At 42.7% G+C, this 15789-nt stretch overlaps 1 protein-coding gene across 1 annotated transcript in view; it reads left to right on the top strand.

The window, feature by feature from the left end:
• The window catches only part of LOC124121746 (armadillo-like helical domain-containing protein 3), a 48187-nt gene that overhangs the window by 22441 nt on the left and 9957 nt on the right, over positions 1 to 15789 (top strand). Inside the window, exons 16-26 of the mRNA XM_048402599.1 lie at positions 339 to 443; positions 1116 to 1174; positions 1518 to 1583; positions 2963 to 3032; positions 4834 to 4894; positions 7380 to 7468; positions 8012 to 8094; positions 9024 to 9150; positions 9773 to 9848; positions 11025 to 11103; positions 14035 to 14151. Of these exons, the coding sequence (XP_048258556.1) occupies positions 339 to 443; positions 1116 to 1174; positions 1518 to 1583; positions 2963 to 3032; positions 4834 to 4894; positions 7380 to 7468; positions 8012 to 8094; positions 9024 to 9150; positions 9773 to 9848; positions 11025 to 11103; positions 14035 to 14151 (932 nt within the window). The remainder of the gene's footprint in view (positions 1 to 338; positions 444 to 1115; positions 1175 to 1517; positions 1584 to 2962; positions 3033 to 4833; positions 4895 to 7379; positions 7469 to 8011; positions 8095 to 9023; positions 9151 to 9772; positions 9849 to 11024; positions 11104 to 14034; positions 14152 to 15789) is intronic.

Here is a 15789-nt window from a genome sequence, read left to right as displayed (position 1 = left end):
TAACAATGTGTGACCTTGTTGATAATGTATCTGAACCCAACAGCATTTAGGATGGTCATTTCATCAACCACTGGTCTGATGTACAGTCTGTGTGGATTCAGGTGAGCTGTGCTGAGTGATTAGTGATGAGCTGACTACATCCACAGCCTCAGCTCTGTGTAGGCAGGGTTCATAAGCCGACAAGTACAGCACCATCAGACAAGGGAGTTTATTATCATGACAACTGAAACAGGATAAGCTGGGTTTTGTTATTTTTTTGTATTATTTGTAGTGCTTCTAGTTTGGTAACAATTATTTTATTGTCTGCTGTGAGTTGAATGTGACTCTACTTCCTGTAGGTGGCCAAGTGGAGAATGTGAATGAAGTGGCCACAGCGACACAGCCGACCAATCTCCTGGTCACCTTCCTGGAATACAGCTCAATCATCTTCCAGGACACCAAGGGTAAACAGCAGACACACTACACACACAGGCAGACATTCACAGACACAGGCAAACAGACATCGAACAGATGTACAACAGACAGAGATGGACACAGGCAGACACAAACAGACATCAGAGACAAACAGCAGACACAGGCAGACACAGGCAGACATGCACTGGCAGACCAACAGCAGACACAGACAAACAGCAGACACAGGCAGACACAAACAGACAAACAGCAGACACAGACAAACAGCAGACACAGGCAGACAGGCGCTGGCAGACCAACAGCAAACACAGGCAAACACAAACAGCAGACACAGGCATACAAACACTGGCAGACCAACAGCAGACACTGGCAGACAGACATTGATAGACAGGCACAGGCTGAGGCACAGACAGACAGATAGCAGACAGATGGAAACATGCAATGACAGTCAGACAATGAGTGTCCTATTTATTTACATTTCTGTGGAAATAGTTGAAATGTTGTTACTTAGATGATATATAGCATGTTTTCTCACACCATGTAATGTGTATGACTCGTAATTAATTACCAGTGATTACTGTTATCTTGTTTATAAGGTGGGGAATAATATTGATAAAAAATATTTAGGATGTGTCTTGTTCTCAGTAGTCCTACTCCATGGACTTGATGCTATTTCTTGTGTTGATTGTCTCTTTTGTTGGCAGATACAGCGCGGTACAACAATGCTAAACTCTGCATAGTCATACTCACCTGTATAGCCGAGGTAGGTCCACTCTGTGGATAGACTCAGTAGGAACGGTCCTACATGAACACAGTATTTTTAGTATTTAATACTGTTTCATTACCGAGATTATGAAATATTTCTTTATAATTGATTAGTTTTCGGTATTTCGTTTGCAGTGTGAATGAACTATCAAGACATAGTTAGTGGAAGATAAACTTATATTGTTTGCCGATATAACTTCAAAGCAGATTTCTTTTATGTAATTATTTTAATTCTTGTAAGTATTTTGAGCACACCCAGGTGTGGATTCCTGCACATAATGAATGGAATTGTTGTTGTTGTTGTTGTTGTTGTTAACACTACACACGGCTCCCTGTTCCAGGATCAGTACGCCAACTCCCTCATGCATGACGTCAACATGACCTTCCGTGTGCCTCTACACAGACTGGTGAGGATTATATGTAGATTGAGTAACTACCCACCAGTTATCTCCCCTTGATATTCCAGTTTGGCTGGGTGTGCATCCTAGTATTTATGTTTAAGTTTAAATAAGGTCTTGTGCAATGAAACTCATGTTTGTGATGTCCATCAAAAGGACTGTATCTATGAAACGTGCTATTAAAATTTAGCCCATGGACAAGATAGGTGTGTCCATTGACTCTTTACTGTACACCACTCTATATTGAGTAACAATGTATCTTGATGTAAACTGAGAACTGTCTAGTGGAGCATGGGGGGTGGTCGGGTAGCCTAGTGGTTAAAGCGTTCGATCGCCACGCCGATATTGCTGGAATATTGCTAAAACAGCGTAAAACCATACTCACTCACTAGTGGAGCATGGGGGGTGGTGGGTGGGGTGGTGGTCAAGCTCATATTGTGCAAAAGGCTCAAGGTTGATCTCCTTCCCCCCACCATCCCATCCATCCCATCCATCCCATCCAAATATAATACTGCAGAGAGTGTCATAAAACATCACTCACTTAATCACAGAACCATAGAACTGGACTCCGTTACACAAAGCGATCGTAGTGCTATGACAGTCATAAGTCTGTGTTAAAGTATGGGAGTTACAATCATCTTAGCAATACGACAGTCATAAGCCTGTGTTAAAGTATGGGAGTTACGATCATCTTAGCAATATGACTGTCATAAGCCTGTGTTAAAGTATGGGAGTTACGATCATCTTAGCAATATGACTGTCATAAGCCTGTGTTAAAGTATGGGAGTTACGATCATCTTAGCAATACGACAGTCATAAGCCTGTGTTAAAGTATGGGAGTTTCGATCATCTTAGCAATATGACTGTCGTAAGCCTGTGTTAAAAAGGAAGGGAGTTACGATCATCTTAGCGCTACAACTGTCTTAAGCCTGTGTTAAAGTATGGGAGTTACGATCATCTTAGCAATATGACTGTCGTAAGCCTGTGTTAAAGTATGGGAGTTACGATCATCTTAGAGCTACGACTCTTAAGCCTGTGTTAAAGTATGGGAGTTACGATCATCTTAGCGCTATGACTGTCGTAAGTCTGTGTTAAAGTATGGGAGTTACGATCATCTTAGCAGTACGATCACTTTGTGGAATGGGGCCCTGCTGTCATCCTTGGTACTACTGTTCATTAGTGATATGTGTTAGTAGTTAATGTGATCATGTGATCACTCCACTTTGGCTAGATATATGTGTGTCTTTCCATGATAACCAAAAATGATTCTTCATTATTTTTAAATAGAATGATATATGTTATTATCCCTATCAAAATTAAGTTGTATGTTGTCATTAGTCACACATGTCAGTAGTCTGTCTGAGTTTGTCATTTCTCTGTACCTGCAGCCGATGCGGCACCGGAAAGTGAAAGCGGACAGGACGATGATTCTTCGCCCCTTGGTGTGCTCATTGCTAGGTGAGGTGACATGTGACTGTGATGAAGGGTCAGGTGGCCCAGTAGAATCATCAGTGTAAGCAGCAGCAGAGCTCCACCCCTTGGTGTGCTCATTGCTAGGTGAGGTGACATGTGACTGTGATGAAGGTCAGGTGGCCCAGTAGACTCATCAGTGTTAGCTTCAGCAGAGCTCCACCCCTTGGTGTGCTCATTGCTAGGTGAGGTGACATGTGACTGTGATGAAGGGTCAGGTGGCCCAGTAGACTCATCAGTGTAAGATGCAGCAGAGCTCCACCCCTTGGTGTGCTCATTGCTAGGTGAGGTGACATGTGATTGTGATGAAGGGTCAGGTGGCCCAGTAGACTCATCAGTGTAAGCTGAAGCAGAGCTCCACCCCTTGGTGTGCTCATTGCTAGGTGAGGTGACATGTGACTGTGATGAAGGGTCAGGTGGCCCAGTAGACTCATCAGTGTAAGCAGCAGAGCTCCACCCCTTGGTGTGCTCATTGCTAGGTGAGGTGACATGTGACTGTGATGAAGGGTCAGGTGGCCCAGTAGACTCATCAGTGTAAGATGCAGCAGAGCTCCACCCCTCATCTGGGGCTTCTGATCCTTGGTTTCTCAGGTCCATACTCTCATCCTCGGGTTTCATCGATACTATTAATATCCATCTCTGTTACACTTTGGACTTTTCTCCGATATGATTACTGAAAGTTTAAAGCAGTGTTTGATCATCCAAATACACACTCATTATTCAAGACATTTCTACCTGCTAAGGGTGTGCAGTATTACAGGTATATCGGTAAATTGAGTTTTGTTCTTTTCCATGATACATAACACAATATCATGTTTTAATGCTCGGTATATCGGGTGTTTTCAAATAGCGATTTTTATCATGTGTTTAATGTTATACACTTGCCAAATACATGAACCTTTGAAATGTTGCCGTAATTCCAAAATGTCAGATTGCATTCGTGAGTCTTTCTGTGGCAGTGGTGTAACACCAAGCCATCACTGTCCTGCAGCTTATTTATTGAATGAGTAAACATTATGCTGTTCCAGGATCTTGTTTTGTTCCATATATGAACTTCAATTCCTGCATTGATGTTTCAAATTGCTTCTGAATTCAAAATTTTGAATTATACAATATATTGTAATATGTATGGCAATACGGCCTTGTGCATTATAAATATTGTGATACACTTTAAACATCCAATACCTGTCTCTAGTACCTACTGATCAGACTTTGATACCTTTCTATGTTTGACAATACATCAGATCACTACATGTCTAAATATAAATCCAGTGCCAAAGATAAAAGGTCATTAGAGAAAGTACATTACAATAAGAGGTTTTTTCATGATGATTTGTTTATGATGTTTATTTATCTATTATTATTTAATTCTTCTCTGATGGACCCGTGAAAATCTGAGTTAGAGGCAACTAGTTAGTGAGTGAGTATGGTTTTACGCCGCTTTTAGCAATATTCCAGCAATATCACGGCAGGGGACACCAGAAATGGGCTTCACACATTGTACCCATGTCGGGATTCGAACCCGGGTCTTCGGCGTGACGAGCGAATGCTTTAACCACTGGGCTACCCGACCGCCCCAAGAGGCAACTATGCTTGATGTAAGAGGTGAATAGTTGAATGTCAGTCACTGGATTGTCTGGTCCACATTCGATTATTTACCATGTTAACAGGATGCCATATAGCTGGAATATTGCTGAGTGTGGCATTAAACAACAAACAAACAAACAACTCTTCTCTGATGACCATACACACGTTAATTTTTTGTTTGATGTATTTGTTGTTGTTGCAGATTTATTGGTGGAGTTCGTCATGAGCCACATGATGAAAACTTTCCCCATGGAACTTTACCTGTGAGTTGAGCTTGCTTCCCTGTCACACTCTCCAGTGTCCTTATGTCCTTACTTTCTGTGTGATTGTGACTCTCACCAGTGTCCTTATGTCCTTACTTTCTGTGTGGTTGTGACTCTCTCCAGTGTCCTTATGTCCTTACTTTCTGTGTGATTGTGACTCTCACCAGTGTCCTTATGTCCTTACTTTCTGTGTGGTTGTGACTCTCTCCAGTGTCCTTATGTCCTTACTTTCTGTGAGATTGTGACTCTCTCCACTGTCCTTATGTCCTTACTTTCTGTGTGGTTGTGACTCTCTCCAGTGTCCTTATGTCCTTACTTTCTGTGTGATTGTGACTCTCACCAGTGTCCTTATGTCCTTACTTTCTGTGTGATTGTGACTCTCTCCACTGTCCTTATGTCCTTACTTTCTGTGTGGTTGTGACTCTCTCCAGTGTCCTTATGTCCTTACTTTCTGTGTGATTGTGACTCTCACCAGTGTCCTTATGTCCTTACTTTCTGTGTGATTGTGACTCTCACCAGTGTCCTTATGTCCTTACTTTCTGTGTGATTGTGACTCTCACCAGTGTCCTTATGTCCTTACTTTCTGTGTGGTTGTGACTCTCTCCAGTGTCCTTATGTCCTTACTTTCTGTGAGATTGTGACTCTCTCCACTGTCCTTATGTCCTTACTTTCTGTGTGGTTGTGACTCTCTCCAGTGTCCTTATGTCCTTACTTTCTGTGTGATTGTGACTCTCACCAGTGTCCTTATGTCCTTACTTTCTGTGTGGTTGTGACTCTCTCCAGTGTCCTTATGTCCTTACTTTCTGTGAGATTGTGACTCTCTCCACTGTCCTTATGTCCTTACTTTCTGTGTGGTTGTGACTCTCTCCAGTGTCCTTATGTCCTTACTTTCTGTGTGATTGTGACTCTCACCAGTGTCCTTATGTCCTTACTTTCTGTGTGATTGTGACTCTCTCCACTGTCCTTATGTCCTTACTTTCTGTGTGGTTGTGACTCTCTCCAGTGTCCTTATGTCCTTACTTTCTGTGTGATTGTGACTCTCACCAGTGTCCTTATGTCCTTACTTTCTGTGTGATTGTGACTCTCTCCACTGTCCTTATGTCCTTACTTTCTGTGTGGTTGTGACTCTCTCCAGTGTCCTTATGTCCTTACTTTCTGTGTGATTGTGACTCTCTCCAGTGTCCTTATGTCCTTACTTTCTGTGTGATTGTGACTCTCTCCACTGTCCTTATGTCCTTACTTTCTGTGTGGTTGTGACTCTCTCCAGTGTCCTTATGTCCTTACTTTCTGTGTGATTGTGACTCTCACCAGTGTCCTATGCCCTTAGACCAGTGAAGATCCGAGGTAGAATAGGTCTTCTGCAACCCATGCTTGCCGTAAAATGCGACTATGCTTGTCGTAAAAGGCGACTAACAGGATCGGGTGGTCAGGCTCGCTGACTTGGTTGAAGCGTTTCATCGATCCCAATTGCGTGGATCGATGCTCATGATATCAATCACTGGATTGTCTGGTCCAGACTCTATTATTTACAGACCGCCGTCATATAGCTGGAATATTGCTGAGTGCGGCGTTTAACAATAAACCAACCAACCAACCTTATGTCCTTACTTTCTGTGTGATTGTGACTCTCACCAGTATCCTTATGTCCTTACTTTCTGTGTGATTGTGAAGGTATCATTTCATGCTTTTGACACTGTAATGAAATCATTTAGTGATAAATGTTTTAAAAGATCAACATTGATTAAGATTCTTAAATGATGACCTTGTGCCTAGTAGTTGTCCGAGGTACAAGAACTCCCTGCGCAGAGTTACTTCCCTTAGCTCCACATCCAACGGTCATTGTCTTGATGCTTGGTCGGTCACTATGTCTATAACTAGGGCTGTGGTCCCTGTCTGTGTCCCCCTCCTGAAGTTGGCCTGCCATGAGGTCATGACTGGACAGGTCACATCCAACGGTCATTGTCCTGATGCTTGGTCGGTCACCATGTCTATAACTAGGGCTGTGGTCCCTGTCTGCGTCCCCCTCCTGAAGTTGGCCTGCCATGAGGTCATGACTGGACAGGTCACAGTGGTTGCAGGGAGTAGGGTTGCGTCATTGTCTAGTGCTTTTGAGATGAATGAAATTACATTCCATCAATTGATAGAATATTAAGGATTTCTTGAAATGATAAAAGAATAAAATAAATATGACTCAGTAATAACTTCCTGCAACACATCTGTGACTCTGTCAATGTTTTTTCCCAGTTTGGGGGTGTTGGGTCCAGGTTTTTAGAGTTATAGACATGGAGTATTTTGATAATAAAGTATTTTAGAATCTTTACTCCTTGATGTGGTGGTTATGATGAATGATGAAGGTAATGTTGTTGCTGCTGCTGCTTCTGATGTTGATGATGATTTGTGAAGCTGATGCTGATGATGAATGTGGTGGTGATGATGATTGATAAAAGTCGTGATGATGATGATGATGATGATGATGATGATGTAGGCGGTGTCTGGGCATCATCCACCGGGTGCTGTGTTACCAGAAGCGATGCCGTGTGCGGATACAGCATCCTTGGAAGGAGATGTGGACAGGTAAGATGACTACATACAGGATGACACCTATACCTGTCCATTGTCCTCTAGTGTTTACAGAACACCAGGCCAACTGGTTCTATTGCTTAGGATAACCTTTTGGTTATGTACCAACAAATCTGAAAGAAAGCAAATGTTAATGTTACAGTTATTGCTTTGATTTGAGGTTAATATCAACAAGAAAAGTTATAAGAAATAGTGAAAAACAGGTTCATAGACCATGTTTGGTCAAACTCAGCATTTTTTTAAAGGTAATATTTTGTAACCTCTGTTCAATGCCTGGCAAAACTAGATGGAACAGGTTTTATCTGGACAGATACTTTCTTCAAGGAAAGATACAAGTAACAAGAAATAGTATTTCTATTACGAGATGTTGATTAGCTTTTGTAGTTTTTACGTTTTTCATGTGGTCATTCCTTGATAAAGATTTGATCAAAACAGCTATTATATTGCAGCTCATCGGTTGGTAATAAGATAGTTGTCCATTAATTAAGAGAATGAAAAGATCACGCATCTTATTACTTGTCTGTATTTTTCCCTCAGCTCTCATCAACCTCCTGAAGTTCATTATGTCTCATGAGTCGCAGCTTGTAAAAAAACATAACATCTTTCATCTTTGTTCTAAGGTGAGATTTTTTTGTTATTCATTCACATTTAAACTGCATTCAAATCAAATAGATCTTCAATTGATGATAGGAAATGTTTTATTCAAGTTCTTGTTCTAGCACTGAACATTGATCTCAGCATCCAAGGGGATAGGATGGCATCCATTTGCAGGTGCCTCCCCTAGTTGTGCCAGGATCTGCTGATGCACCAGATTCACCCCAATTGTTGGAAAATTTTAATTGGGAGGTCAACTCCTGGGTTTACAGTGGTAAACGTCAGCTCTCTGCATCACTTATGTCCACATGAAGCATACCTAACTGAAATAATGTTGACCCTGGGGGATTCCAAATTAGAATTGGTCCCAAATCAACATATACTTGTTGTTAGAAGCAACGGGACCTGTGAAAATCGGGGTTAGAAAAGATCTTCAGCAACCCATGCATGTTGTAAAAGACGATTTTGCTTTCGTGATTAAGCAACTAGAGAGATCAGGTGGTCAGACTCACTGACTTGGTTGATGCATGTCATCGTATTCCAATTGTGTTGATCAATGCTCATGATATCAATCACTAGTTTGTCTGGTCCAGACTCGGTTATTTACCATATTTACAGACTGTTGTCATATAGCTGGAATATGATATCAATCAGTGGATTGTCTGGTCTAGACTCGATTATTTACAGACCACCGTCATATAGCTGGAATATTGCTGAGTGGGGCGTTAAACAACAAACAAACAAACAAAGAAGCAACACTCCCCTGACTACTCATATCATCCGACACTGGTTTGTTTGGTCCAGACTACATGTATATTGACAGACCATTGTCATAGGGCTGGACTGTTTCTGAATGCAGCATTTAACAAACTCGGATCATACAAAGCATGATTAACGTGACACTCTTGACTCTGTACGCCTACTAGATGATGTAGCAACTGTTTCCCCCTTGCAGGTTGTAAATGTGTTCAACTTGTTCATCACCTATGGGGATACGTTTCTACCCAACCCCAACAGCTACGATGAGTTGTACTACGAACTGGTCCGCATGCATCAAGTCTTTGACAACCTCTACTCCATGGGTAAGTCACCTGCCACACAACATGACAGTAGAAACATACATCACAGTCCTTGATAACATGAAAAATACATCAATTTATCCATGATTCGAGAACAACATGTTAGTATGATTTTGTTAGCATGAATGTCTTTTCTGCAGTCTTTGCAAAAGCTGATTAAATAGGAGATTGGGTGGTCACAATGACTGTCTGTGTGTCTACTTGTGGATTGACCCCGTGAAGATCCGGGTTGGAATAAGTCTTCAGCAACCCATGCTTGCCGTAACAGGCGACTATGCTTATCGTAAAAGGTGACTAACAGGATCGGGTGGTCAAGCTCAATGACTTGGTTGATGCATGTCATTGCATCCAACTTGTGTAGATCGATGCTCATGATGTCAATCATTGGATTGTCTGGCCCAGACCCGATTATTTACAGACCACCCTCATATAGCTGGAATATTGCTGAGTATGGCATTAAGCAATAAACAAACAAACAATCATAAATAGTGACATGCTTGGTTACAAATTGATAAGTTTTTTTTAATTGAAAATGGTGTAAACTGTAAACCCCTGCTGCAGTCATTTGCTTCTCATGTAAAGTAAACAACACACTTTATATGTCTATATGTCTGATGTATTTCAGCACTACGTTACACCACCAATGACAGTGAGCACAGGGATTCAGCAGCCAGACTCACCAACCATCTTGTGAATGTCAGGTACGGCAACCATCATCCTGCAACCCCGCACATGTTCACACCTTATGCTTACATTAAACTTACAGTTGAGGAGTAAGTATCCGCAAACAACTGAAGCACAGGACTGATGGAGTATGACATGATCAAGCTTCAGAAGCACATGATGCTCTGACATTTCAGCAGACGGCAAGACGTGTACAGAATTGACCCTGTGGGGATTCCATGTTTTGCTGGTTGTAAGAGGCGACCAAACGGATCGGGTAGTCACGCTCATGACTTGGATCTTTGCGTGTATGGATCGTTGCTCACAATATCAATCACTGGATCACCTGGTCCAGACTTGATTGTTTACAGGCTGTCGTCATATGGCTGGAATATTGCTGAGTGCGGCGTAAAACACTCATGCACTTTGTTTTCCAAATGAACTTCGGGGGCAGGGTGGCCCTGTTGTCTAAGGCAGCTCAATTTGCTGTGCAGAGTTGTCTCCTTTGGGCTCTTGCAGAAACCTATGGTTGTGGGTTCGAATCCCAGTTCGCCGGATTATGTTTCTAGGTCTGTCATCATCTTACTCATGCTTGTGGGTTTGACTGGAGTGGTAAACCTCTCAGACCTGCATCACTGCAGGCTTTCCTCCCTCATGAAGCTGACCCACCATGATATAACTTGAATATTGTAATAAGCACCGTTAAACCCAACTCACTCACTCACTCACTCACTCACTCACTCACTCACTCACTCCAGATGAACTTAAATGAATGATGAATTAATTGGCGTAACTGACTGTACAGTTGTTAGGTAGTCATTGTTTACAAAAGTAACATGTGGCACAAACTTTGAAATTTTAATCAGCATATCCTAATTGCGTAAATCGATGCTTATGATGACAAACACTAGATTGTCTGGCATGGGCCCTGGGCCACAAAGCTATCTTAGTGCTATGACAGTAGTATGTCTGTGTTAAAGTATGGGAGTTAAGATCATCTTAGCTTTAAGATGGCTTTGTGCAAGTTGGCCCAGACTTGATTAATCACAGTCTGCCATCATATAGCTGGAATATTGCTGGGTGTCATTAAACAATCATTTATGACATGGTTTCCCCCATACAGGATACAGTACCTGTCACACCTATTACTTTGACACATTGTTCCTGATTTAGCGTTTCTTTTGGAATGACTGATAACTCTTGTTTTACTTCAGAGCTATCATCAACCACTTTACACCAAAAGTAGATTCCTGGGCCGCTGCCAACCATTTGTCCTCCCTCACAGAAGAGCAGGTAACTATGGCTTTAGATATCATTGTCTGTAGTCATCTTTCTGTGGAACAGAACATTGGTTTCAGCCGTACAGTTTATCATTTTGTGTTTAACAACTGCTTTATCTGAACGTCCAAGGAAAGTCTGCAAAGAAATTCTGCAAGTTGTGGGCTTGTCTTTTGTTTATCAAAATTTGCATTAAAAGTTTTTGTTGTTGTGCATAAACCATGTAAAGATATGTTTTGTAGACAAGAAGGAATTTAGTGAGTTTGTAATTAATGATTATTTTTGTTGTAAATATATCAAATCCAGATTCGCCCCGATTATATTTCTTGGTTTGTCGGTTTCACCAAAGTAGCAAACGTCTGTGACCTCGATCACTTCAGACTTTCCTCTAGCATGAAGCTGACAAGCTGTTATATTCAACGGGAACACTGTTCTATGTCAAACTCACTCACTCATTCTTAGTGAAATACCTTGTTTTCTCATTGGTTTACGGAACCACTTACCTCAACAACAAAAAGTGGACGTGGGTTATAATGATTGTCTGAACAACACTATAGTTTTTAGTCTGCTGAAAGCCAACTAACTTAGTATGAGGATGATGAGACAAACATGGTCGTGTATTCAGACAACAGAAAAAAAACTTACATGTCTTATGATGCTTATCTTCCATCGCTCACAACTGACATTTTAAGTACTGAAAATGTCATTATTTACAAGAACTCGGCCATTTCTGTGTTATTTTGTGTCTAATCAGTTCACCCTTGTGGGCCCTCAGACATAGTGATACCACATGTGTTGCTAAAGCTGGTAAATAATAGATAGCAAAGGCTTGTTTCATAACAAGATGTTGTAAACTGGGATGATCATTATCATGACTACTTTCCACTCTATTGTGGCCCCTGATTGTAATAGGTCATTTCGTATCTCGGCAGTTTCGTGTCCCTTCGGCAGTTTCGTTACTTATGTCCTTAAATGTGAACGATCAACAACGATGACCTGTGCAGTCAGTTTCTACCATGACATATAACTTTTACTTATTACTTCAATAAATATAGTTATATGTAGGATAAGAACAATCCTAATTTAATGGTTAAAGTTATCATATGCACGATGAAATATCACCAGTACATATGAAAATAAAAAAACTTACCAAAACAAAAAACGCTTCAGACATTGACATATTGAACTTTGTCAACTGTTAACATGGCTAGTGTTTGTATCAGAAAGTGAGTGAAGGTCTAAGGGACAAGCAAATTTGTGTTTGTACGACAATGACTCAATAAATTAGTCGCTATATGGCTGAAATAATGCTGATGCAACGTTAAATTTTAACTCACTCACTGCAATGCATGAAACATATAACGGGTTATGAAACTGATGAAGGTATATGAAACTGATGAGATGCAAAAACTAGAGGTGACGAAAGTGCTGAGATACAAATTTACCGAGATACGAAATGACACGAAACTCCACCCCTGATGTGACACGAAACTCCACCCCTGATATGACACGAAACTCGACCCCTGATATGACAAGAAACTCCACCCCTGAAGTGACACGAAACTCCACCCCTGATATGACACAAAACTCCACCCCTGATATGACAAGAAACTCCACCCCTAATATGACACGAAACTCCATCCCTGATATGACATGAAACTCCACCCCTGATATGACACAAAACTCGACCCCTGATATGACATGAAACTCCACCTCTGATATGACACAAAACTCCACCCCTAATATGACACGAAACTCCATCCCTGATATGACATGAAACTCCACCCCTGATATGACATGAAACTCCACCCCTGATATGACATGTAACTCCACCCCTGATATGACACGAAACTCCACCCCTGATATGACACAAAACTCCACCCCTAATATGACACAAAACCCCACCCCTAATATGACACAAAACCCCAACCCTGATATGACACAAAACTCCACCCCTGATGTGACTCAAAACTCCACCCCTGATATGACACAAAACTCCACCCCTGATATGACACAAAACTCCACCCCTGATGTGACTCAAAACTCCACCCCTGATATGACACAAAACTCCACCCCTAATATGACACAAAACCCCACCTCTTATATGACACAAAACCCCACCCCTGATATGACACGATCTCCACCCCTGATATGACAAGAAACTCCACCCCTAATATGACACGAAACTCCACCCCTGATATGACACGTAACTCCACCTCTGATATGACACAAAACTCCACCCCTGATATGACACAAAACTCCACCCCTAATATGACACGAAACTCCACCCCTGATATGACATGTAACTCCACCTCTGATATGACACAAAACTCCACCCCTGATATGACACGATCTCCACCCTTGATATGACACAAAACTCCACCCCTAATATGACACGAAACTCCACCCCTGATATGACACGAAACTCCACCCCTGATATGACAAGAAACTCCACCCCTGATATGACATGAAACTCCACCTCTGATATGACACAAAACTCGACCCCTGATATGACATGAAACTCCACCCCTGATATGACACAAAACTCCACCCCTGATATGACATGAAACTCCACCCCTAATATGACACGAAACTCCACCCCTGATATGACATGAAACTCCACCCCCGATATGACACAAAACTCCACCCCTGATAATGACACAAAACTCCACCCCTAATATGACACAAAACTCCACCCCTGATATGACACAAAACTCCACCCCTTATATGACACAAAACTCCACCCCTGATAATGACACGAAACTCCACCCCTGATATGACACGAAACTCCACCCCTGATATGACACGTAACTCCACCTCTGATATGACACGAAACTCCACCCCTGATATGACACGTAACTCCACCTCTGATATGACACGAAACTCCACCCCTGATATGACACGTAACTCCACCCCTGATATGACTTTGCCCTTGTGGTGTTCCAGGTGCTGGAGGTTGTGAAGAGTAACTACGACACGCTGACGCTCAAACTGCAGGACAGTCTGGATCAGTACGAGAGGTACTCTGAGAAACCAAAAGAAACCAGCTTCTTCACACAACTGGTGAGTGACTGAGACATTCTGTTAGTTGGTCTATCATGAGATTAGAATGTCATAAGTGTCTTTAGCCTTTTGTATTTTAATGATCTTGGTGAAGAGATGACTGTAGACACTTGACTGTTCCCTGTAATACAGTCAGTGCTGTAGGCCCTGTGCCTATCCCCAGCAGTAGAGGTTTCTGTCACCACTGTCTGTGCTGTAGGCCCTGTGCCTATCCCCAGCAGTAGAGGCCTCTGTCACCACTGTCTGTGCTGTAGGCCATGTTCCTATCCCCAGCAGTAGAGGCCTCTGTCACCACTGTCTGTGCTGTAGGCCATGTTCCTATCCCCAGCAGTAGAGGCCTCTGTCACCACTGTCTGTGCTGTAGGCCATGTTCCTATCCCCAGCAGTAGAGGCCTCTGTTGCCACTGTCTGTGCTGTAGGCCATGTGCCTCTCCCCAGCAGTAGAGGCCTCTGTCACCACTGTCTGTGCTGTAGGCCCTGTGCCTATCCCCAGCAGTAGAGGCCTCTGTCACCACTGTCTGTGCTGTAGGCCATGTTCCTATCCCCAGCAGTAGAGGCCTCTGTCACCACTGTCTGTGCTGTAGGCCTTGTGCTTATCACCAGCAGTAGAGGCCTCTGTCACCACTGTCTGTGCTGTAGGCCCTGTGCCTATCCCCAGCAGTAGAGGCCTCTGTCACCACTGTCTGTGCTGTAGGCCTTGTGCCAATCACCAGCAGTAGAGGCCTCTGTCATCACTGTCTGTGCTGTAGGCCCTGAGCCTATCCCCAGCAGTAGAGGCCTCTGTCACCACTGTCTGTGCTGTAGGCCTTGTGCCAATCACCAGCAGTAGAGGCCTCTGTCACCACTGTCTGTGCTGTAGGCCCTGTGCCAATCACCAGCAGTAGAAGCCTCTGTCAACACTGTCGGTGCTGTAGGTCATGTGCCTATCCCCAGCAGTGGAGGCCTGTCACCACAGCCTCTGCCTATCCCGATCCACTTCATTGTGTCCCCAACCTGATCTGATTTGTCTGTGATTATTCTGAGATAGACTGTTTGGCATGATTGCCTATGCTCAGTGGATTAAGCCTGTGTAGCAGAGGGAATCAGAAGCTATCATTGATACTGATTTAGCATGTTCATAGCAGCTAATAAAGGCCCCAGTGTGTTTCTCAGTGTCTTTACAGATTTGTGTTGGGCCTTCCTCTGTACAGTTGTTTTCATGTTAAAGGTGAAATTAGCCCTGTGATTCTTAATCTGTTCAGTATCTTGTTGTTGTGACAATCAGGGGCATTTCTACTATTGCAGTACTGTTACATTAGTATTGCAATCGTTTGTTTGTTTGTTTGTTGGGGGCACGGGTGCCCCAGTTATCTAAGGCACCGCAATTCGCTGTGCAGAGTTGCATCCCTTGGACACACCTGAAACCTATGATTGTGGGTTCGAATCCCGGTTCCCCCTAATTATGTTTCTAGGTTTGTCAGCACCATACCCCTGCTCGTGGGTTTCACCGAAGTGGTAAACGTCTGTGACCTGCATCACTTCGGACTTTCCTCCCACATTAAGCTGACACGCTGTGATATAACTGGAATAATGTTAAAAGCGGCGTTAAACCCAACTCACTCACTCACTCACTGTTTGTTTGTTGTTTAACGCCACACT

The sequence above is a fragment of the Haliotis rufescens genome, unplaced genomic scaffold, assembly GCF_023055435.1.
Source record: "Haliotis rufescens isolate VD_foot unplaced genomic scaffold, xgHalRufe1.0.p SCAF_27, whole genome shotgun sequence".
NCBI lineage: Eukaryota > Metazoa > Mollusca > Gastropoda > Lepetellida > Haliotidae > Haliotis > Haliotis rufescens.
This window is presented reverse-complemented; position numbering and strand designations above follow the sequence as displayed.